We start from the raw sequence: 26953 nt of genomic DNA on the forward strand, positions 1-26953 counted from the left end.
AACCGATCTGTAAAAAGACACTAATGGTCAGATGCATGGCCCCTTCAAATACATAGATACAACATTGTGTCGACGATATTTTTTCACTCTATGGGGAAAAATACCAAGACGGCTGTCAACGGCAGCGAGAAATGTTTTTTTGGGTATATTTTGTCGCCATTTTGAAGATTCTGTGTATATTTTCTTCAGTTAAATAAAAAAGAATTACTGGATATGAAGTTAATATTAGCAATAAATAACATAATTCATAATTTACAGATTTAACCGATAAATGTAATATTTGACATAATTATTGGTTAAATCCCCAAATATTAAATTTGATAATTCTGTCAAATATAACATTTGACATAATGACCATCGTTCCCAATCTTTCTACCATACAAGTAATGCCTTCCTATCCCTAGTAAGCGAAATAACAGATAGATCGAATATTGGAAACGACCGTTAGTGAAGGTATTATAACCAATTCTATTTGCCACTTGATCGCGCCCTTCGCCGCCATGACACCTGAAATGACAGAAGGTGTGGCCTTGTCACCGGGTCAAATATAGTTTTGTGTTTCCATTTACTATAACAATGTTATTGTAATTATTTTGTGATGTTAGTATAGGCTTTTAGGGTTTGGCTTACAATGTTATGGATAATTTTTAGTTTGAGGAGTAGATTTTTGCGACCTATCTGTATAACAAAAGCGATTGACCACCGCTAGACCACTAGACCACCATTTAGGGTTTTTAACCTACTGCGGCAGCTTGGCTACAACATTGATACACCCATGTATGAAAGATCAGTAATTAAGACGGGCTACTTTATTTCGGTAGTTCACGTAACGTCTAGAAAAATATTGTTTTGGGTTACTCGTGAGAAAATTGTGTTGCTATTTGTTCGGGAACTAATTTCCTACAAATAAAGTTGGAAACACAACCCAAGTATTCAGAGAGCTCTTCACAAAGTGTTACCCCCAAACAACCAGTTGCTCTCGCCATTGACGTTTTACGTCCTCATAAAAATTCAATTTCTAAGAATAGCTTTTATACAGCGTGCCACTGTAAAGGTTGTATAACATGAGTGACCTTGTAACGTCGGCTGAACGCCAAGTTTATAATCTTTTATGTAGCGGTCACGCGACGCAACCTGTTGAAAGCGTCACATTTTAAACGCGTTCCTAATTTGAAATTGTTTTCTTTTTTCGTTATTTTTTTAATGATGTGTGCTAAGGTCATTAGTGGTGTTATGGTATTAGCATGCGTGTATGTTAATTTTTATTCGGTGCCCGTGAAAATATCGTGATAAAGTCAAAAAGAATTTGTCAAGTGGATGTAAAATTTTTAACGCGTGATAAAATAATGAATTTAAAATATCATATCACACGCCATATATTTTTTCCAACATCGTTGGAGTTGGCTTCTATTCCTACTGGATGCACCTGAGTACTAATACTTTACATGACAGGACTGGATCGCTGGCATCTTAATACCTTTGGGTAAAAATGCCAAAGTTTTTGCAAAATATCAAGCTGTTTAATAAATTATAATTATCATTATAACATAACTAACTACTCACTAAGCCTATTGGAAACAAAAATACAAAACAAAATATTAGTAACTCAACCAGCGAGCGCCGTCTTAATCGAAAGGACGTGGTTAGTTAACCAATGTTGCCGATAATATGGAATTTAGTATTGCTATCACGTAGCACTCTTTTTCCAAGATATTCTGAGGAACGTATGTTCGTTTTCTGATGAAGAATCTTTGCTAATATTATAAATGCGAAAGTAATTCGGTCTTTTTGTCAAGCTTTCACGTCAAAGGTACCTACTGAAATAATCAAATATAGCTATTCTGGAGCCTGATCGAAATCAGACTATTTTTTATCCATTTGCGGAAAGTATTAGCCTAGGAATGCCAATGAACACTTTAAGTTGTAAAAAAGAACTTATATATTTTGAAATTGGAAAGCTCACTCTTATACTCATGTAAAAAAATATGTATCTTATTTTTTATAAGTATGTCGGAGATAGTCAATAGTACGGTCACTGAACGAGCCGCAAGCGCGCCCTCTGGTGGCGTTTTCGGTGAAACAACAATTTGGCGCGCTTGGCGGAGTCGTGGCGGTCAGCGCGGCGTCCGCGGAGCTCAGTGTTAGTTCAGTCATGGTCGAGTCTTCATTGAGTGTTCGTGGCGTTACTACCCTACGTCACGTCTAGTGTACCTAGTTTTATTGCCTAGCGTTGTAGATCCAAATTTATCTCTTTGCTTGATTACCCTAACTGATGTCGGACGATAGTGCCATCCTGATGGCGCCTCCGACATCAGAAGTGGGATGCAATCCAAATGCCCACATGCGTTTCGAATTCGCCATGCGAAGATAAATTTCTACCCACTAACAAAAAAAAAAAAAATGGAACGTCGATAATTTGAATTAAGAATTTCAGCGAAGGTACAAGTATGGTAACCACGGTTATGGTAATGGTATCGTTTCCATTGTTAAATGTCAAGCTAGTTATTGAAGGTATGTTAGAAAATTAACCGAATTTGTCTTTTGTTTTCATGTTTCAACAATGACGGTGGTTATTGTGCAATTCGGCGAGAAAATTACGACGTCGAATAGAGCATCCCAGCTGCCTACCAGGAGCCCAACGTGTCATGTGTTATCGTGAGTTCGGAGTGTTGGTGCTCGTGCATCTCCGTGGCTTCACGTTCGCGAAAGTCGCTGTACTGCGCGCTATAGCGATGTGTGCATCGTCACGCACGTTGAGTGGAAACCCGGTGAGACCGATCCATTTTTGGTTTATTTTTTGTGATTATTTGTCATACAACACTAATAACCTTGAGAGACGTCTGTCTCGTTGATAAGTTGGTGACCTAGTTTTAATAAAAAAATGAAGAGCGCAATCCAGTTAAACTCGAACCTAATTTTAAAGGGCCATTTTAAGTTCTTGAGTTACTTGAAGGCGATCGCTATGTTTTGAAATCTTTAACTCTTAATAGAACCTACGAGTATGCCCACGATCGCATTAGAAGGATGCCCCAAGCTGAGATTCCAACTGAATTGGATTTAGTTGCTGTTGATTTGGCGGTCGATGACCCATGAGAAGGTACTTCATCGAACTCTAATTAATGCACGCATGGTAATTGTATCTGTCTGATGATTGCGACTGATCTTGTTCGAATTGATTTCGCTGATTTTATTTCAAGTTAATGCTACTAATTCCATTGCAAAGTTCATTGTTCAGATGCAATTCCTACCTTACCATATCAGTGAGAAGGACTGATATCCCTTGGGTAGATCCTAGGAGTATTCCAGTGAGAAGGACTGGAATGCTTGTGTCAAAGATATCGTCATTGTGACAACTTATCAGTAAGAAGGACTGATAATTCTAAATCATATCAGTGAGAAGGACTGATCATTTTAAATCATATCAGTGAGAAGGACTGATCATTTTAAATCATATCAGTGAGAAGGACTGATCATTTTAAATCATATCAGTGAGAAGGACTGATCATTTTAAATCATATCAGTGAGAAGGACTGATCATTTTAAATCATATCAGTGAGAAGGACTGATCATTTTAAATCATATCAGTGAGAAGGACTAATCATTTTAAATCATATCAGTGAGAAGGACTGATCATTTTTCATCTTTGACACGCCCAGTGAGAAGGACTGGAGCCTATCGATTCCTGATTGACTTAGGTCTGTCTGGATCATTTACATGGTGCATTGATTCGAGATTGTGTGATCTGATTTCGATTGATTTTAAGATTGTGGCATTCTTTCTAAATATTTCGTTTCTATTTTGTTTAAAATTATTTTGTCATTCCTACTCGTGTAGTCAGGTAGGCCGAGCTGAAAAGTTACTCCAGTTTTGTTTTCTTCTGTCACCAGGTACAATGTGTAGCCACACGAGGACGTGTGTATGTCAGTTATGGCCGTGTCGGAGATAGTCAATAGTACGGTCACTGAACGAGCCGCAAGCGCGCCCTCTGGTGGCGTTTTCGGTGAAACAACAATTTGGCGCGCTTGGCGGAGTCGTGGCGGTCAGCGCGGCGTCCGCGGAGCTCAGTGTTAGTTCAGTCATGGTCGAGTCTTCATTGAGTGTTCGTGGCGTTACTACCCTACGTCACGTCTAGTGTACCTAGTTTTATTGCCTAGCGTTGTAGATCCAAATTTATCTCTTTGCTTGATTACCCTAACTGATGTCGGACGATAGTGCCATCCTGATGGCGCCTCCGACAAGTACATAATCAATGCACACAGGGTAACTTATTTAAGTGTCAACTCAACACCAAGTATACATATGCACAGTCAACACAAGTATAAATATGGAAAACAATCTTCAGTAACCCATTATAAAGTATAAAACAAAAGAGTGAAAGCAGATCATCCTCCCTTTAATGACACAGAATTTCGTTCCCGAAAAACAGGTCACCAGCTTCCGAAATGACCTTGACCTGACATGATACGTGTCATCAAGCATTATACCCTGAACAGTATTGTTTTCCACCATAAAACAAAAAAGAAACAATTGAAGAGGAAAAATTCGTGAAAAATTACAATAAAGCAGCATAACCCGGATATAGCTAGAGTGACTATGGGTGCTTTTTGTAACATATTTTTTTGATGGGGATTATATTATATATTTTTTTCATTATTTGGGATTTGTATGATACGAGATATGAAAGGGGCGATATCATTTTTCGAGTGTATTTACAATAATTCTTGTGAGTACCAAAGGAAAAATAAGTTACTTTATCTGTATTCATCTATCTGTCGCGCTTAGTAGCTAGTTTCGTATAAGCTCATTCAAATCCCTTTTTTTACAAGTTTCCTACCACTTTTTTTCCTTTAAAAAGTCCTTTAATTAAAAAAACTAAAAAACACGCTTTTTATAGAAAAACGAACTAAAAAATAGGAAATAAATTTTAATGAATTTAAATTAAGAAAACAGTGTTAAAAATTTCAATGAATATAAATTAATAATAGTGTGAATACAAAAAAAAATATTTAAAAAAAGCGTGGGGTGCATGGTGTCAATAGTTATAAATATTTTATTGACAGATATGAGTACAGTGATTTTAATTTCGATAATATCTTAAAAAGCACCCCACGCTTTTTTTAAATATTTTTTTTTGTATTCACACTATTATTAATTTATATTCATTGAAATTTTTAACACTCTTTTCTTAATTTAAATTCATTAAAATTTATTTCCTATTTAGTTAGTTTTTTTCTATAAAAGCGTGTTTTTAGTTTTTAAACTATTATTTATTTTCTACTTTTTAGTTTGTTTTCAAACTATTATTTGTTTTGTAGAATTAAAATTCTCTTTAGTTTACAAAAATTTGTCAATATTAGAGAAAACGGCTAAAGATAATTATCTATACATATAATAAATTGGAAATAAAAATTAACATCGAGTCCTGCCTTATCGACTGTAGAGAAAAATTCTAGAAAATTTTAATTAATTTTCTTACCTTATCGACTATAGATGAAAATGATATAAATTAACAAAGATCATATTTTGCAAATTGAAAAGCCTAGAAGTCGGTGTCTAATGGATGTTACTAAGTTAATTTTACCACCGACTTCTAGGCCGATGCACCTAAAATTAGTTTTTTTTTGCTTTTTAGTGTTTTGGGAACTCGGTTGAATTTTTTTGTAAAAAGGTTATTTATTTAAAGCTTTTCAGTGATACGAATAGTTGTCACTATCCATACAAGTGGGAAGTTCTCATCAATACAAAGAATATAAGTCCAAACGAGGTATTTTACATATTCAGTTGTCGAGTTCCCTTGACTTTCTCTGGTCTCCATCATCAGGTCAGCTCCAAACCTTCACTGTTGCAAAGGTCTTGTCAATACAAATAATTTAAGCCCAAACACGAGGTAGTTTACATATTCAGTTGTCGAGTTCCCTCGACCCTCTCTGGTCTCCATCATCAGGTCAGCTCCAAATCTTCACAGTTGAATAGTGCTTTTAGGCGTACACCTAAGTGTCAAGTTTTTACCCTATGTATGCCTACAAGTTTTGAAGGTTGCCCTCGATTTCTCAGGGTTCCCATCATCAGATCCTGACCTGATGAATATGGGACCAACTGGCAGCTATTCCAAGTCGAACAAAAAAAGAATCACGTAAATCGGTCTATAAACCTCGGAGTAATCGATGTGTATGTGTAACCTCCTCCTTTTTGGGAAGTCGGTTAAAATGGAATAATTTTATCAAATTAGTGTATTGTCATCGGTCCTCAATAAATCTACAAAGTTTGAACGAAATCTGGCCGTTTAAAGTGGGTCAAAATCGCGCCCAAAGAAGTCGGTTACAAACAAACATACAGGTGAAGCTAATAAAAAGCGTGTAAAAAAGTTAAAATCATAGAAATATAATCACAAATCAGCAAAATACGTAAATTAAACCGACTGCAAAATCTGTGCATGTGGGTTGAATGTGGCATTACATTTTTTTATTATTTCTTATCACCTACACACATGCTAACAGTTATCTCTCTCAAAACTGCACCAATATAGCTACCATTTTGCCTGATCATGACCGGTAACCGGGTCACCCGAGTGCTGTGCTCGTGACCTAGTGGGACATTGTCAATGGCAGTTATCGACTTGTTCATGAAAATACTTCGATATTTACGAGGTTTTTATTCAGAGAACATAATGGAATTTAGTTGTAGAGGTGGAGTGTCAGACTCTTACTGACTAAAACCCACCACGTTATGTACCAGGGCCGCGGTAACTCTTTCTAACAATCCTACAGCTTGTAAGTACACCTAAAACTAATCTTATATACAGCATCAATCTAATAAAACGCATCAAAAATTGATCCTCATCGCTGTCACTCGATAATGTACCCAAAAGGCTGACAGCATTGCGTTTTTGTTGACATTACCTATCAATACATATATTCATGAATACCCACCTGATGCAAATTTGAATTATTGTCAATTTATTTGAATTTCATCAGAATTGTATCCATTTTTTGCTATAATGTTTTCCCATCAAGCATAAACTGTCACCATGTACGCCGCATAATAAATAAAAGACGCTCGCTTCTAATATCCGGGTATTGTACCACCCCCCACCCCGTCAGAGGGGGGGCGTTACCCAGTTTGGTCATGACCGAAGCCGGGTCTCGCCCGGGCACGATCTTGACCTGCTACTCCTTTTCAATGCCATGCAGCCTCAAAGGATGATTGAACGTAACCTTGCTTTTGTGGAGATCAATAGCAATGTTCTGCAGTATCTATGAATAATATATTGAGGGCCAATTTTGTTGACTTTCTTTTATTTATTTGGCCGGTTAAATGGGCACTTTTTTTGATATGACGCTTGAATTTTCGTGGAGTCTTCTTGTTAAAATATGGTTCATTTTTTTAGGTAATTTTTGGATAGTAATTTAAATATGAGCGATTAACGCTCAATCCTTCTCTTTGTGTGAGGAGGCCTGTTCCCAGCAGTGGGACGATAAAAAGGCTGTAACTAACTAATTTCAATATGAATGCAAATATTTCAGCATGTTTTAGAATACAACAAATATTCAAAGTTTATAAAAATAAGCCTTTTTTTTTCAGCTGATGCGTATTGTATTTTTACAACCATTGAAGGCCGCGAATACAATAAAAACTTCAACTATTTAATAACACAAGAATAATTCCAAAATATAAACTCGACAACAATACGTGTGTTTACATTAAAAAAATAAAGTTTTCAACATTGTTTGGAAATTCAATTTTCGCTAAATAAAACAAATTCAATTCTCATATTATATTGACTTTTGTTGGAAAGTTCTTAAAAAAAACTTTTTGTAAGAAATATAAAAGAAATAACTTGAAACATATTATTATATTCTAGATATGTAGTTCTTGCACATTTGAAATTCTATAAACCAGAATGTATGATTCAAAACATATTTTTACTGTTTTTTATAACTTTTTGAATTATTTGAATAAACTTTAATATAATCCAGCTAGTAAGCAGAACTTTACAGACTAGATTACTGACACTTTAATAACTTATAACTCAGTTTAAGGTATCAGAATCTCCTTTTTTTCATGCTAACTTCCGCCTGTGGTTTTACCATATTCTCGTGGATACTAAAAAAGTAACTTAGGTATAGCTTTCCTCCATAAATAGCCTACCTAACACTGAACTTGCTCATGTGGGGGAAATAATTCCCTTAAGATGCGAGTGACATCACAGGTGGAAGCATGTATGTAAATATCATAAATTATTCAAATATTGCGCCTAACGATTTAATAATTACTCCAAAGACCTTCCTTGCCAAGTAAATATAATGTCATTACCAGAATATCATTAAAATGAATACATCAGTACTTTATACGAAGCTTGCAACACCCGCATTATGATATTAAGCTGAGTGTTCATTAATGAACCTTCCGAGATATAGGCTAGGCACATCATTAATCACCGCCGCACAGTGATTCACTCTAAGGCCATAAATCGAAAAATGTCATCGGCTTATCCCCATTAGATCTACTTACTAAGTGATTAACAAGTTAAGAAGCTTCCGAAAACTCTAAATACCAGTGTCATAAGGTCAACTTATTATTCACTTTTGTCCATCGGAAGTTAGCGCATCTCGAGTCTAATTATCGCAACGTGTGAGTCATCAAAACTTAACATTTTGTTTTTGAGTGTCACTATTCCAAATCAAGTGTTTACGTATGGTGACAGTATGGAGGTCCAAGACCAAGGTATGTACTTCTATTATCAACTACTTTTTTATTTTTTTTAATGCGTTTAATATTTTATTTTATTTTTTTATTGAAGGTAGCGTTTTTGTAGATTTGTTTGGTATACTTTGATTTCATTTGGACCTATAACTTTTGCTGCTCAGTGCTGCACTTGAGGCAAATGTTTTCGAATAAAGAGGATGTTCTTATAAAACCATATAAGTTTCATCTGCATCTTTCTGCCCTTCTTGGGTTAAAGGAGTGTCAAAGTATGCATGTCCATAGTAAAGAAAAAACTTTATTTTTAAGTTCAGCTTTCATGTTGTTTTAGGTAAAGTTTTCAAATGTTCTGTTTCGAGGACGACTATTTTTGACATTTGGCACTCTAAAGAGGGTAGTCCAAATGAAAAATGCAACATGTCCTGAATACTTTTACAGAAACATCGTGCCTTTCGGATGACATCGAAAATATCAAACTAGAGACTTTAAGTAATAAAATTATGAATGTATGTAAACGAATTTCTCATTATTGGGCAATATCAAATCGTAGTAGGTCTAAGTTTATAGAGAAATATTCAGATTGGCTGAATGTAGTTGAAAATATTCATGTAGAGCGAATTGAGTTACATGTATCTCAGAAGTCTGACAAAGTTGAACCATCAACTTCTTCATTCAGATCCCTTCCTAACAGGTTTACGAAAGTTCCCTGTCAAAAACAAAAGGTGTACTATCAAAAATTGTACTAGGTTTGTTATCTGTTTGAAGTAAATACTTTTGAGCTTGAATGTATTCTGTTATATTTTGTGTTTTGTGTGTATTTGCAAAAAAGGTTGTTCGTGTATTTTTGTTGTTTTATTTTATTCCTTTATGGTTGTTTTTAATATAAATAACCATTATTTATATAGATTTTTCATTAAAAGTCGCAGTATGACATGTTCTAGGTTTATCGTCTAAAACAAAATTACTGCGAGACATTTTTACACCTAAATAGTAATGATATATTTTTTAATGAATGTGGATATGTTATAATTTTAATAATTTACACTTCTCTTGACATATTTCAACGTGTAAAATAAATTAATTAAAAGTATTTGTGAGTTTCGTATTTATGGCCGCCTTTGTATGGAGCGTGAATCACTGTGCGCCGGCTCCGCTCGTGTACACAAAGTTTTATAATCTCACCTGTTGTTCAGCTCATAGAAAATGAATTGAGAAATATATTTTCTTGATAACGTTATTAATTTTGTTCATTATATAAAAAAGAATCTACTTTTTTATAGAACGCATTGTAAGTTTTAACATATAATTTAATGCATCCATCTAATTTCAAAAGATAAGTGTCCATTTATAAATAAAATTTTGACAGATTATCATCAAAGATCTGTACTTTTGTAATAATTAAAATAATCACATTACCTTCACAGTTTATTTAACATAAGTCCATTTAAAAAATTATAATAGAAAATCCTCAACAAAAGTATTGAACAAATATGTCAATCATACTTTTCAGAAACTTATCGAAACTCTTTACACCGTTTTCATTAAATTATATGCAATATTTTTATATATCAATCAATGTCATATATCACAAAGGTTTATATAAATAATATACAAATATTGGTAAGTTTAAAATTTAAGATAATATTTGAAGAATTTAAATAACTTAAATTTTTCTAACGCCTGAATAATTTTAAATACGCTGTAAATGGCTTAGTACGAATGATTTAATTGTTTGTATACTTGAAGAATTTTGCATTTATTGCGAATATACATTAAACAATGGCAATATTTCTATATAAATAAAAAAATAATTGTTGTTCGTTAGTCTGAATAAAGTCGAGAACGGCTGGACCGCTCGACTCGCTCATATTGAGCTGATTTTGGTTTTAAAATGTTTGCAGAGGTCCAGTGAAGGTTCGAACAATACGAAGTTCGCGAGATCAGCTAGTCTTCAAATAAAAGTGATATATTAGCCAAAGAAAACAGTGAAAAACTTAGCTCTTACATTTAAAAACTATTTTTTCCCTAGCGTCCAATAAAAGTCTTTGAGATCCTCATCACAATATCTTTCGTTTAGTTTAATCGTGAATACATAAGAAAAACACTAACAAACTACCACATTATACTTTTTATTGTCAAACCAAATAAATCGTTCTCCATTGCGTTTTGCTCTTTGCAATAAACTCAAAAATTACTCAATGTATTTCCATGAATCTCAACCGATTGCGGTAGAGATTCAATAAAAATCGATACGGAATTTAAACCTGTTGCAAGCCACAGCAGATAAACCAATATCACATTACGATAACAAGAGTATCATCACCAACAATCTATAAAAAAAAAAAACAAACTAAAAAAACAGTAAAGGTTGAGAGAAAACCAACCATTTATTACGTTGAACACACAGCGAGATATATTGGCAGTTAAATATTGGACGTTCTCATTACGGTGGCCAAATAATCCCCTTGTGGGGAAATGAAGCCTGAATTCTCCCCTTTTCGTGCCAATATATTGTATACTGTAAAGCTTGGAGAGGAATATTTTGCATATAATGTTTGGTATTGTGGTGATGAGAGAATTTTAGTTACGTTGTGTTTTGTATCGATAAGTTAATTCATAATAATAAGTTAGTTAATTATAATTGGGTTATGGGTGTACTGTTTTTTTTTGCTATTCCGCCTATTCTATACAGTTTATCATGACTTGATTTTTGTTAATATTGACTATTTGAACACCCTTATAAAACAACTTTTTTTATAAATGTTCAGTGTGAAAATAGCTTGGTTCGTGTGAGTCCATTTAAAGTAGTTTTTATTTATTACCTTTGATATACATATCATGTCAGGCATAAAAAAAATCAAAAAAAATCTACCTAGAAAATAAAAACTCGTTAAAACGAAAAAAAACTGGAATAAACAACTCAGGAAATAAACCCTTAACAAAGGAAACAATTCAGTCTGCAATTCATTCAGAATGAACATGTTGCGCGCGCACACTACGTCACATCCCCCCTCCTTGTGATCTTGACCCGGAAATAGGTCACGATCGAGTCCCGCGCAGCCTCCGACCTTGCTTGCGTTTCCGCCTGAACATCGATAGCATGTAAACCTTGAAAATGTATTTGTGGACTGGGAATTCTATATTTAAAGAGATAACGTTTCATTTGTTTGTTTTTAGTGTTTTTCTTTTGTTTTTTTTGTTAATTGGGGTTGGATAAGTCAATTCTACGTATTAAAGGTACATTTTTGAGTCCTTCGACTGTCGCTTGCGGCTGCGATCACCCGTATGCTTTTTAAGCGCGTGGTTGATGTGTCAATAGTCAGAGTATGAAACCTTTCTGACGTCAGCCTGGTACCATTCAACCCCTTCTCATCGGCCATAAGTCATACAAGAACAAAAAACGCAGCACAAATGAGCTATTTCCCTCATGCCACATACTTTAAATTGATTATTTACGTACTTTATGTCAACCTTGAATTTAGCACGCATGCAAATTAACTGCGTGTATACTAGCCTATGACACTTGTATACTACCCTATGAGAACAGCGCGTCAGCTAAATACTTATCACCCGCATGCGGGCGTCCGTAGCCACGCGCGAATGTCGCAAACCATGGGAATGTACCGTTGCGGTCTGATAGTCGCATTGTGTACTCTGGTAATTGAACATTACTGAGCACACACTCCGCCTGTTGCATATGTAAATTGGAGTATTTAAGTTAAACGCAGCATGAAAATGTCTTAGGTGGTGTTCATGCCTTAAGCAAATATGGTACCTACTGTATAAAAAGCAAATATAATAATTAGGATATGCAAATCAATGCCAATACAAACGTACTTACTAAAACTCCAATAATAAAAACAAAAACCTATCTTCAACATTTACATTAAAAAAAACACCACATTTTAGCTCTGTCGTAAGAAAAAACTAAAGAGATCGATCACTCCTGTTTTCATGTGAAATCCTGAAAATTCTCGTTGCTTCAGATTGCTACAAAAGTATGGGCTATCCATCATGTTATCGTTGAATGATGAATGAACTACGCTTAGTATCGTTCATTCATTCATCACAATATACACGGTTTTAAAAGTCATAGTTGTTCTTGCATGAAAATGTTAAGAAAGAAGAACGATTATTTTATAATGGTATTTTTATCATCTGCCTAGCCTTTTCTTTATTACTTTGGGGTCTGTTTCCAGTCTTACAGATGCAGATGAGTACTAGTATTATATATAGAGTGACTGCCTATACTACGGCTGTTACTTAAAAAAGAGCTTCTGCTAATTTTTCAGTTACTTTATATAGGTAGAAAACCGTGAGATAATGTCATTAAAAAACCCTGTTTATCCAAGAAAAATTACACACACACACACACACACAAGAGGAAACTACACAAATACTCTCACCACGGCAACAAAGTATACAGTAACAGTCTTGAGTTAATTAAATTGTATGACACTCAAGTTTCAACACTAGCCGGTCCACTTAAGGTCCAATTTCGTCTGACATAGGAAGCTAATAACAATATCACTTGAGGACTTTGCGGCTTAAGTGGTCTGAAATTAAGAAGATCATGTATATAAACATTTTTAAGTATCACTTTTGAGAACGTGAGAAGATGGTGAAAGATAGACTTATAAGAAAGGCAGATTTTGTTAACAATTAATTCGATTTTTTTCGTATTATTTGTGACTATATGTATAATCAGTTGTGTATATTAAACGACTATAAGTAGATTAAAAACTTTTAGTTGTAAACAAAATCAGCAATTTAATAAAATATTCGACAGCGAATTCAGACACTCTTTTTACTAGTACATATTGTATTTGTATATTTGTCTGATTGTAAATGTTTTTGTTCTGTAAATATCTATGTAAATTAAATCTTTCATTTGATATAATATGACATCTATGAGTGATAACATCATCTTGGTTTTGTGAAGAACTATTGAATTATAAATTCATTATATCACTTGATAAATCAAATTCATTGGTCTACTCCAAGATATTTCGCACACAAAATTCAAGCGCGATCTTAATTACAAATCAAAACGTATTTCAAATAGTAGCCTACAAATGATACAACACAATACAATTGATAACAAAGAAAACAAACCACTTAGCGATACAATAAAATAATGAAAACCAAAATCGCTTAAACTTTGCCAAGTACAGTCGAGGACAGAAGGGCTTAATATAATAACTGGACCCTTGTAAACCGACCCATGGAAACTTTGTACAAACTCGTTAATAATTGTTTGATACTTTTTGTTTATTATGACGCCATTTTGGTTTGTTTTTTTTTTACGATTAATATTTGTAAACTAACTACTAAAAAATAGTACAGATTTTTAACATATCTAGATAATGGTCTATGTACCGTGTATAGTAATAAGATTTAGTTTATAAGGTGCAAAAAGCATTTTTCTCTGGACACAAGTTGTACCGCAGGCAAAAGCTAGTTAAAAATAATTTTTCATCTTTTTTTCTTGCAAAAACTACTAACTTTGAATTTTTACTTAATTATTATACGTTTTTAATCATTTTCATTACTATTTCAACAAATACATAATCCATAAAATGGCTCTACTCTCTAAGTAATCTATAGTTTCCATTAACAAAGACCAGAGGAATGATAATACATTAAAAATGCAAGCTCATGCATCAAAGTGCACATTAACTGTAATGGAACTTGGCTATTACCCAGGGAAAAACCTCGGCGTAATATACAACCTCTTTTGTTGCATTTTTTTACATTTTTTTCTTTTTTAATTAGTTAATTTGTCTCTCAGTTACGCCTGTTGGGAGTTAAAACCATGTTCTTTGTGTAGAAAAATTTTAAATGTAAGATAAGTAATAGTTTTTGCTCTGCGATTTTTAAAAGTTTTAAGAATATGATGTGCTGTATTTGGTTAATAAAGGTCTAATTATTTATATAGGGTATTCTCTAGACAATATGTATGTTTTTTTCTACTTAAAATTGACGAATAACATTTTAATGGATTTAAAATGTCTATAAATGCAACCTTAGCAATAGTTTTTTTTGTGTAAAAAAATTAGTAAAAATAATTTTGTACACAATCAGAATAACATTTCAAAATCTGTGTCATTTATATAAATATGTTTCTAACACCTTACAACTGTATTACATCAAAGAAAAAAATGAACACCTAAGACAAAATGTAGTACACAGTAAAATGTGGCAAAAACAAAGCAACAAAACACGTTCGTGGGCGAATACAAATTATATCATAACGATGATTATTATGAAAAGGGGCGCCCACATACCTTAAGAAATCTGAGTCTTAACCGAATGTCAGAAACATACGTCAAAGAAAAATCACCACAAACAATATGTAGGTAACATGTAGGTAACAGTTTCCAAGATCAAAGGTAAAGTGGAGTACAAAAGTGTACTACACTTATGACACAGTAACGAGTGTACTATTTTTAGTACAATCATAAACGTGGGTTGTAGTTATGTCGGCGACTGTACCAGCCACGCCTACGATTCGGGGAAGACGCATTTACATGTGTGAGTGACGAGCTGTCTGTATGTTAGAGTGTGCGTTAAGGCGACGAATTGGTAAACAATAATTCCATAACCGGCACGCGTATCTAAGATGCCAAGCGGGGACGGAGCGTCTGAGCGGGGCGAGGATAACAATACGCGCGCTAGCTTATAACTAAAAGTCGTAAGCGACAAAATGGTTTTGTAATTTTATTATTTAGAAATGATAATTTGATAACAATTCCTTCCACAATTTTAAAGAGTATGTGAATCTCATTTTAAAAAGAAGTATGTTTGATATATTTTTCTCTGTTATAAAAGTTACCTAATCATGTTTTGAACATGTCTAACAAAATAAGGTTTATATCATGAACTTTCAGGTAACCAAGTTGTATTTTGATCCGTTTTGTATTTACTGAGAAAACTTGAGATCCTTGGCGCCAAAGTTTCCAATTCGTCCTCTTAAATATTCTGTATTTATTTGAGTCATATCTGTTTGGTTGTGTGAGTGACGAACTGTCTATATGTCAATGTGTGCGTTAAATATTCTGTATTTACTCTAGTTGTGTTTGGTTGTGTGTGTGAGTGTGTGTGTTTTCAGTAGTAGACGTAGTAAATTAAAAGGTTGTTTTACGGTTACTACCCTGGGATGTGTATTTTGCGTTTCTGCCTATATGCTGACAATTGTTCTACATATTCGTAAGTGTTAATAAGGATATTACTATTTATTTGTTATCTGAAATGAGAATTGAGAATCAAATGTATGCTATGCTTTGGTATTATTACAAAAAGTAATAAGCAGACGGTTGACGTATGTTTTTAAAAAAGCTATATAAAATTGATTTTAACCACCTGTCATGTATGTGTTAAATTCAGTTGAATCTTATTCCTACTTTATTTAAAAAATAACATGAAGTGGACCAAATAAATTCTATTAAATATTTAATTAAACACAGACGTCTCTTACTTACAAACGTCGACTTTTAACTATTAAGTGAACAAACCGAACTCGTTAACATAGAACTGTTTGAAGAATATTAACTAAACTACATCTTTGAAGTACGCCGCACATTGTCAACGTTTACTATACAGTTAAAGGGCTCAACGATGCAAGACTAACTGCGATGCATTTCTTACTATACATATTGCTACATGTTAGGCATCTAACTGTATAGTTGCTTGAATTATTCATAAGTGTGGAACACTAGTTTCCACCCGCAGTTTTACCCACGTCTAGAGGAACCTACTTCCCGCATATGGATGAAAAGGAGCTTATATGTTATGGCTGCTACCCGTGGTTTTACCCACACCTAGAAGGAAATACTTCCCGCGCTTAGTTTATTCTTATACATAAGCTATATTATTATTTCCAAGTTCATCAAAATCTATCCAGTAATTTCAGCGTGAAAGAGTAACAAACATACCCATAGACATACAACCAAACAATGTATGGCATTTCCAAGTATAATGTTAGAATGATAATCAACAAATTAAGTATTCATAAATTCATGTAACCCTCATAAAGTGTAGATTTTTACACAAAGAAACTTTGAAAATTACATCGAAGAAAAAATTTACCTACACGGGCGTAGCACGTACCTTGCTACGGCGTAGTCGGCTACGGCGTAGCTCGTTTGTCTCAACATAATCTTATATCTAAGAAATACAGTGCCATTTTGTAAGAGGCTCTTTATTATTAACTATCTCTAAAACGAAGAAATAAAATTACGTGGTTTATTGTAATTACTGGATAATTATTTTAAATTGTGTAAGCGATTTGTCATCATTGTTAAACATTTAGAACCATTAAGAAAAAATATAGTACAATAGGCACTTAAACCAAGGTAAACAATCTCAGTTTTACGAACACAGTTTTGAAATAAAATGCATTTAAAAATCAGTGTAAATACTATAGCAAGAGTTACTTAAACAATTGAACCATTATTTAAATTTGTTTATTGTGTATTTGTATGAAAGTCCTATCAAGTTTGTTCACCATTATGCCTACTAAAATAGAATACCTACATATCTTATAGTTCTTTCCTTTTGATGTTTTAGTCGACTTTTAACCAGAAAGTGAACAAAACGAACTTGTTAACATTTTCATTAATAACAATCGTTCACCTTTAGTTAAATAAAAACCCTATTAACGGCACTATTCTATCCTTCTCAGTGATTATCGTGAAGCGAGCACCGGGGATGTCGTTCATTATTCAGTTATTTCCGACGATCGACAATCATCGAGCGCTCAACTGCACGATCACTTAGATGTAAGAATAATTAATGCAGATAACGTCTAGGGAATTGTTAGGAAATAAAGAAACGAAATAATATCCTTTATTTTTGAATGGGGTATTTCGTTACAGACTATCCTTGCGAAGACGTGCCGAAACAAACTCAAGATTGTGGTAAAAAAAACATCTGTAGTTCGTTTCAAAATCTGTTTAAATTTATGGCAGATAATCAGCTGATTTCTTAAATCGGACTGTTATATTGTCGGTGATTATTGCTATTTTAACATGTAATCACTCACTGAAGCACGGTAATTATTGTTTCAGAAGTAAAAATAAATTACGCCGGTAAGAACATACCGCAAAAAACTAATTATAAACAAACAAAAGATAATCTCACCCAAGAAAGGTACCCATCTCAGCCATTTGTTTACCCATACAACTATCCTTCTATAATTTATGCGGTACCCTCACACCATCTATCATGAGCCCCATAATGCGCCAAAAATCACCTGACATGCGTCCTTGAAGCCGGATAACCGGGCCAAGTTTACCGGGATGGGAAACTTCCCCATCCTCAAGGCCGTAATAAGAGTTTTTTTTTATATATACAATAAATATTTAATCATTAGCAATTCGGTCAAGGACAAAAGAAGTCGTGGTGGCTTAGTGGGTAAAGGACCAATCTCTCGAGTATGAGTGGTTCGATTCTAACTCGGGCAAGTACCAATGCAACTTTTCTAAGTTTGTATGTACTTTCTAAGTAATCTCAGACACTAATGACTGTGTTTTGGATGGCACGTTAATCTGTATGTGAACTGTCATTGATCATCCTTGGCAGTCGTTACGGATAGTCAGAAACAAGCAAGTCTGACAACCAATCTCACTAAGGGGTATTGGGTTGCCCGGGCACCTGGGTTGAGGAGGTCAGACAGGCAGTCGCTCCTTGTAAAACACTGGTACTGATGCATGCGGTTAGACTGGAAGCCGACCCCAACATAGTTGGGAAACTGCTCGGAGGATGATGTATTCGGTCAAGGATAAGATTTGGTGTTCTAACTTTACTTGATCAGTTTGAGTAACTTAATGAAGGGAAGTTACGTGGAAGGATATCGGTAAAGTTTATTAATATATTCAAATTAAGGCTTTGGGACGTCATTACTTTGTTAGGGAAATTATTTCGTGGAATATGGGCTTGAAAATTTTCCGAGTTTTTATTTCCAAGAAAATTTAATCTGTCAGACTTTCAGTTGTGTCTTTAAAAAATTGTCAATTTCTAAGACATACTTCGAAATATTATTTAATTAAATATATAGGTAACTAGCTTTTGCCCGCAACTTCGTTCGCGTGGAATAGTGACTAACAGCAGATTTTTGATTTGACCAATAGATGGCGCTATATGTCCGGAATAATTTTATTTTTGTTTTTTTTTTTGTAATAAAAACTATCCTATGTCCTTTCTCAAGTTTCAAACTATGTCTGTACCAAATTTCACACAAATCGGTTCAATAGTTTAGGCGTGAAGAAAAGACAGACAGACAGACAGACAGAGTTACTTTCGCATTTATAATATTAGTTTGGATAATAACCAACACTGCCAAGCATGAGGTTATTATAATCCTGAAATTAATCAGCTACCTAGGAACGAAAATTAACTTTATTTCCATCTTCGATTTTCCGAGTTAGTATTCAAAACTTGTAAGTTAATCTACTGAGAACCTTTGCGAATATTAAGTAGAAAGCAAATAAAATGCAAAGTATATTGTATTGTGTACTCAAAGAGAGTAAATATAAAAGTAAATAACAGTGTTAAGTAAATACTCTTTACATTTGTGTAATTAATTAGGATGTGTTTGAACTTTTTCTATTCTATTTTTATACGTACAACGAATAGTGATTCTTACTAATGTTAATAACTAGCTTCTGCCACCGGTTTCACTCGCTATCGTGGGAACTTATCTGCGAACCCTCTAAAAGCCTTCCTCGATAAATAGGCTATCTAACAATGAAAAATTTTTTTTTCGGCCAAGTTCTTTCTGCCTTTAATGCTTTCAAACAAGAGACACTTCAGCTTTATAGCACTTATTTATTAGTGACAATTAATATCACAATCTACGATTAAGTAAACTAAAATTTAACCAACTGTTACAAAGCTTAAGCTCTAACCTACAAGGCATGAATGCGTGTTAGAATATTTATTTAATACCTAAAGACTTAGTGAAAGGCTTAGTGAACTCAAATGTTTAGTAAACCGTGTAAACCTTTTAAATTGAGCTAAAAATACAAGTATCGATCTATTCCGAGGCTCACATAGGATTTTTGCTTCAGTTTTGCTCCTAAATAATCATCTGGCGAACACCATTTTTTCTGACTAAATTGTAGTCGCAAAAAATTAAAAAAAAAAGCAAAATAACACTTCATCATATGGGTATCGAACCTTAAACTTCATGCTCGGTCACCTTGTACCATTTCCAATATCATCATCATATCAGCCGATTGCCTATTATATTATATTTATACCAATTCCCAATATAGGGGTATTTAGTACGTAATCAAAATCTAAATTCAGTTATCAAAATTCTAGATTAAATTTTCTTAAGCATATCAAGTACGATATATTCCAAGTTAATCGATATATTTACATCTCATAACTTGCACGTTACTTAACATTAACTTAGATTTTCACTTAGCAACGCCATGCCCTTACTTAACCATTAGTGGGATTGAGAATAAAATCTGAGAGCTTTTTATTGCTAGCAGTTGAAGTGGTTTATATGTACATTTACTTACAAAAACGTATACATACGACTTGTTAGTGTTGGTACCCTATACTATAATAGAAAAGTAAGAAATATTCATTTGTTCCTTGAATATGTAATTCATTACATTTTTTTCTCAGAAGCTGTGGTTCTTATCTATGAAATATAAGGAAAAAGTCTACAAAAACTATATCTTTTTTCCAAAAAAAAAACATAGCCAAACGTTTGACAGGTGTTTAACCGAAAATTGTAATACAAAATCTTCTTAAACACTAACTTTATTAAAACAAAATAAGTAGCTTTTACGATCTCATCTGTCAATAAATTGTAAACAAGTTTTATATCAAAATTAGATTATTTAGATAAAAGTAATTAATACTCTCCTATTATTATTTCATCAAAAACTAACTATTGAAGAAAAACTACTAAGTGTCATTGAATTCAACAAATTTAATTTAAAGTCGCTTAAAACATTAAATTCTTAATAAACTTGACTGTAATAATACTCTATGTATTTCGCTTCAAGATCAAAGGTTGGAGGTAAAAGGAAAAAACTTGTGACAAACGGTAGAAAAGGATTAAAGTACAATAAATTTCTTGACGCAAAAGGTACAAAAAGTCACTCTACTCTCAAAATCCTAGAAGGAATGAGTTCAACCTCATCTTCTAAAAAGGTTTGCAGCAATGGAACCTAAGACCTTTTTCCTAGAAAAAAAAAACAAAAGTAGTTTAGTCTATTTTTTCCGCCTTCAGAAGTATTCCATTTATGAAATGACGTTTCGAATGTCATAACAATTTGAATTTCGAAATTACGTTATACCTATCTATATGCAATTTATTTTTATTACACTGGTAAAAATTCAATGCATATTATCAATTTTACCAGTTAAAGTAAATAGTATAAGTAAAAAATATTTACATTCAGTAAATGCAATGCTTTCCATAAAAATGAGATTCGAGCATTGATATTGCTCGTTTTCTAATAGGTATTTTTTGCGTCTATTCTATATGTATGTATGCATGTAAACATCTCTATCTACATGCATAATGAAGGTTAACATTTTTTTCACTCGCATCCTTTCTTTCGCATCCTTTTTTTGTAAAATATAAAATAGTGTATCAGCACTAATCGCTTTAACCGTTCAACAGGCGAAAGTGAGATAATCGCGCACAAACATACACGCTGACATGCGCTGAGAACCTCTTTTTTTGAAGACGGTTTAAAAAAATTAAAAATTGTCAACCATTTAAACGTGCAGCAGTAACAAACTCAGCCCCAAAACTGCCTTTACAATAATATTGTACAATTCAAGTCCTACAAGATATAATAATATTAACATTTACACTGAATAGCTAATTACTAATTATGTATTTAGCGGGATCAGTAATACAGCGCGATATTACACAATTTGTGTTGTACTGAGGGAATTGGATACGCCGAACAATTAGCACTGTCAACAATACGACGCTTGATGGGACCTTTAGTGAGAACAACTGGGTGTTTTCGAAATAGGTTGATAACCTTGACCTCTTTATTTTAAATTATTGATTTAATGTAAGTTCTTATTAAACTTTTTTTATTTCTCTTTAAACCATATTTACATTTTAATTAAAAACTATTCTTTTAAAGAACCTAAAACTAAAAACTGAAACTAAAAGGCATCAGAAAATTTGTTCTTGTTTATGTAGTTTGTTTCTATTTCGCTTGGAAATGAAGCCAAAAAGTATCAATTTTATTTTAGACACTATTCTTAATAAAAGGCAAAAACCAATAAAAAGTATGCCAAACGGTTAATAAAACCACAAAGAGTTAAATCAGAAACAAACTCCTAATACGGATACCTCTTTGAGAAGTCGATTACAAACAAAAGTATTTTTTTTTTATCAGTCACTTCAAAAATTTTATCAAGGCCATACTAAAATGTAATAATTACATTTAAATAACATAAACTTTTTAAAACAGCCAAAAAATTGTTGAATAGGTAAGAAAAGAGTTTCAATACCAATAAAGCTAAAAAACATCAGCAGTAAATAATACGATTCACTAATTGGATTCTAGAAAAACACGTGCTAAGCCTATCTAGGTTTATATAGAACACCTGTAATGCCCTAAATCCATACTTACCTACAAATAGTTCACTATTTGATACAAATTCGAAGCTAGCACGTGTTTCAGCTTATCTAACAAATTCAACCAAAATATACACGCAACCAACCAAAGGCAAAGTAAAAAAAATAAACTAAAACCTTTCACCAATCTGTTTGAATTTGAACCAAAAAAATCTAGACTAGAATCCGGATAGGAATTTCCAAAGGTAAAATATATAGAACTCGGATTTTTTTGAGTATTTACAGCGAGTTTACACTAGTGGATTTTTATCTTGCGTAAATCCGAGCGTGTGCGCGCGACATATTCTGAACTTCAAAAATGAATAGCAACGTCTCATCTTTTGTCCCGATAGTTGTCATTTGTTTGCGACACCGTTCGACCGATCGAAAAAACCACGCGGAAAATCTATTAGTATAAAAACGCTGTTAAAAGTCTCCAGTTCAAAATGTATTTGTCTTTGTGCTTATTTAGTGTGTTATGAAAATATCGTATCGTTATCCGTATTTAACAAAATGAATCCCTTTTAAGGCTACATATCTAAGGAAAGTTACAAATTATAAATATTGTATTCACACGATAATCCCACTTATCCATGAAAAAAACCTGCACGTGTTGTCTAACATATTATTAAACAGCGCTAAATAACTGATCGTTTCCGTACACTAGAAGAGCCAAAAGTATCGGACAGGGAAAATTTTCCCATTTTCATATTTATAGGTATATAGGTAGTAAATACGAAATATTCCTTACACGTGGGCCAAGTCTCGAACCCGGAATAATTCACTCATCACTCATCCCAGTTCAGATTTGATATCACTACACGGAACACAAAAGTTAACTGCTTAATCACTAACAGAAATTCCCAACTAAAGTCAAATTCCTATCTCTGGTAGGCAAAACAACAGATAGATAGAATTTTGGAAACTGCCGTAAACCACACTTTAACAATTATATAAATTGTAATATGCAGCTGTGTTACTGGGAAGTTTCTTCACTGTTTTTCTTTCTATGGAAACTAGGAAGGGGCAAAGTTTTGAGGGTGCTATCGCATTGTAAACATATTTAATGTAAATGAATGCCAATATCATGCCCAATTTCAATAAACTATTCTGAATAAGATGTTGACAACCACGCAATAATATCTGTCAACGACCAATAACGGTATAATAGTCGAATTTCCATTTCGGAGTTCTGAGAAAACAGTAATTTAATACCTAAGTAGTTCCTAACCATCGTTGCCTAGTTTGCAATAATAATAAAATTCATTATTACAAGACGTTTTTAATTTTATTACCAAAGTATTACATTAAATAGAAAATAACAAACCCAATATTCACGGTCTAGTGACATCAAAACAAATTAAAACCGCGTTGGTGTAAACAACTTCAATTTTTAACGCCTCGTCGATATATTGATAACGGGGGTTGAAAAATGAGAAGGTATTTTGCCTACTAAAATATAGAATAAAGTAAAACTTACCTAAGTTTAAGGTAAATGAAGGAAATATGTAATTAGGTCGCTGAAAATGTAAACCGTTCATTTTTTCCTTAAACAACACATTTAATCTTAAAATCGAAACATTATCTAAACTATTTACATTTTGTGGTAACTTCACTTTGGATCCCTAATCCATCACTATTATTTTTGATGGCCAATTTTTTCATCAAAGATGGATTACGAAAACAAATATGATTACGCCCACAGATTAATTTAAAAAAATCTTTATTCAAAAACTCGCGAAAACTTAAAAAAACTTTTATTAAAACCTCCATTCTTATTTTCGAGCCAAAAAATTAACAATGCACAGAAAAATTATAGAGAAAGTTTTTATTATTTTTAATGGACACGCACATTATTATTTTTATGGTAATCCTTAAGAGGTTTTATTTATTTTTATTTTCGTCAATGTTGAATTATGTTACCCGAGTACTATGCGTGATAAGTGACCTTGGACTTGACGCAACAGGCATGCGAACATACATACATAGATACAAGAACACACAGTGTCATAGAACGGCCATGTTCGAGACAATCGATGTGAACTAGTGAGGTTACTGCCACAAACAAGACAGGAATATGTGTAACTATGTGTGTCGCACTTTTATGACCTTGAATATTATCGAACTAGGAACAAATAGAGGAGTACATTAATTATTATTTATCTTCACTGTTTTAACTATAAATGCTGTAACTTTGTTTGTGTAATGACTGAATTGATTTACATTTTTAACACGAATATAGTTGTAATCCTCAAGGATTAATATCCGGGTGTGAGTGTTGTCCTTGAGACCCGGGCGAAACCATGAAAAACAGCTAGTTTTCAGCAAAACAATAATTTTACTAGACTCATTATTTTTGCTCAAAGACTTTTTGTAAAAGTGTCGACTTCTACATAAAACAATAACGAGGAATATTCAATAGAATTCCAAACTATTTCAACAAACTTTTCAGTTCAATGGAAGCCACATTTTATGATTAATTTCAGCTCAAAGACAATAGGGTTTTATTATGACCGTGTTCAGTTGAGCGGACAATGTCTAGAAAACGGATATTGAAATCACTATTCTAGTTGGTTTTTACTTTTGTCGTTTTTTGTTCAAAGACTTTTTAATTTTTAATAAATATTTGGTAAAAGATAAAGTAGGTGTGTAAGATAAATTAATTTTACTCTGTGCTTTTCGTAATGACTTTCACGCTCACACGACATAATTTAATAAAAAAAATTACAATTTTAGTTAAAAAGCTAGACTCATCTTATACAACTTAAAAACCCATGATTGAAAAAACAAATCATTTTTTTTAAGAAAAATTCAAAAAAATAAACTGACCTTGATATCCAAGTGTAAGGAGTGCCACAGAATATTATTTACGAGTCGTAACACGTTTACAGCCAATACTACGGAGGGCTGTAAATACTATCGTAAAATATATAAAGAAAAATATCCAAAAATATAGCACTTACGCCCTTTTTCACTAGAATATTTCACTATAGAACTGTTCACTACGACAATTTTTGTTAAATAACTGTATAATGTTTGTATGGACAAACCTACACAACTCGTACCCAGATAGTAGAATCCGGTGATAAATAAAACATAATATTCTTGTTATCTGCCTGTTTTAATAAATTCGTGTTGTTTTTTTTAAGCGCAATTTATCTTAATTTTACAGTTTAATTTGCGATCGCTGTATTGTCTTTCGAACCACGTAAATATTTTCACTGTCACACCCACTATAAAACGTGCTTTTTCGTACACAAATAATTCGTGTTTTAACACTGGTTTTTGCTGGTGGTGGTTTATTTTTTTTATGAAAAACATTTATTTTATTTTTCTCAAACGTAGACGTAAAAAACTGGATTAGAAAATTACACGTAAAATTCATGAAAAATAATTCACTGAAATCACATTTTTCAGACTTTTTAACTACAAAAAATCATCATACATAATAATGCACATTTTTAATATTATCCAAATTTTTTTTTTTATCATTTAAAAAATAAAAAAATCGATTTATCGTATTCACGAATTAAATAAATAATATAAAAAATCCTCATTAAAATGTCAAATTTTTAAACTAAGAACTAACCTTCAGCCGCTCTCGCTTCCCTGGAATCGTCAACGATCAACAGGTGGGGTCGACGCGGTCGCTCGAGCCCTTGCTCGGCGGGTGAAACGGTCGTACCGACTTGGGGAACGCCCATCGCGTCCGACGGTCTGGGCGCGAATGTGCCTCGGAAACAATCGGGACCACCTTTACGCAGGTACTAGCTGCACTTCGAGGGTTGCGCTTTGTAAGTTCGATTCGATTGTGCTTGACAGCCAGCGTGTTACTTATAGTGTTGTTATCTTGTGTGAAGCGGGATCGATACCTGGAAACAAGTGCTGTTCAACGCTGAAAAATGTTGGTAACCATTTCAAGGTCACATACCACTTGTAAGAAAACCTGCACTCTTCCGTAAAAACATATAATTTTTTTCCCTTTTTTGTGTAATGTATGGAAATTAAGCGTATGTTCGAAGGACTGGCGTATTTTTTGCATACGGGATGTCACCTCCTGTGATGGTTAGGTACGGGGGATGAACTTGACCTTTCGAACAGCCAGTAGCGAGGTCAACCGTGTTTGTTTGTATTAATTAATAATGTGCGGTGAATACAGCTATCATGGAGTCTATTGTGATACTGGCATAATAGCGAGAATGTCTTCAGCCTTTTATGGGTAGTTTCTTTAGTAAAATTTAATTTTTAGTTCACGTTTTTGTCTGTTACGCTTTTACGCTTTCATATTTTCTTTCGATGGTGGAAGCTAGTTAATTTGAAGTTAAAAGCAGGACTGATGTAAAGCGCAATAAGATGTGTCCCAAATTATTTACGAGGTACTTAACTTTTGGCAACCTGAGTTTAAAATATATAAATTTATATATCAGCAACACTACTGCTTACTACTTGACTAAACTTGCATACAATTTATATGTAAAGTTACAACTAATTAAGATTTAAAACATTATTATTTACGAAGCATTAAATTATAATTTAGGGGTTTTTAAAGTAATTTGAATTTATTGGTATCATAACTAACGCTACAATTTTTTACGTACCCAAAAGCTTATATAGCTACTGTTATTTTTTGTTCTTTTTGAC

General features: G+C 33.3%; 1 protein-coding gene across 3 annotated transcripts in view; it reads right to left on the bottom strand.

Annotated features, from left to right (window-relative positions):
* LOC110373280 (synaptotagmin-6) overlaps positions 1-26057 on the bottom strand; it is a 110314-nt gene extending 84257 nt beyond the window's left edge. For 2 of the 3 annotated variants that reach the window (XM_049841270.2, XM_049841268.2), the window contains exon 1: positions 25902-26057. In XM_049841270.2, coding sequence (XP_049697227.1) covers positions 25902-26016 — 115 coding nt within the window. In that variant the 5' untranslated portion in view covers positions 26017-26057. Of the gene's footprint in view, positions 1-25141; positions 25296-25901 lie in introns of those variants that run through there. The other variant, XM_049841271.2, reaches the window with a different exon arrangement.
* Between the last annotated feature and the right edge of the window lie 896 nt (positions 26058-26953).

This window comes from Helicoverpa armigera, chromosome 19 (assembly GCF_030705265.1).
Source record: "Helicoverpa armigera isolate CAAS_96S chromosome 19, ASM3070526v1, whole genome shotgun sequence".
Classification (NCBI taxonomy): Eukaryota; Metazoa; Arthropoda; class Insecta; order Lepidoptera; family Noctuidae; genus Helicoverpa; species Helicoverpa armigera.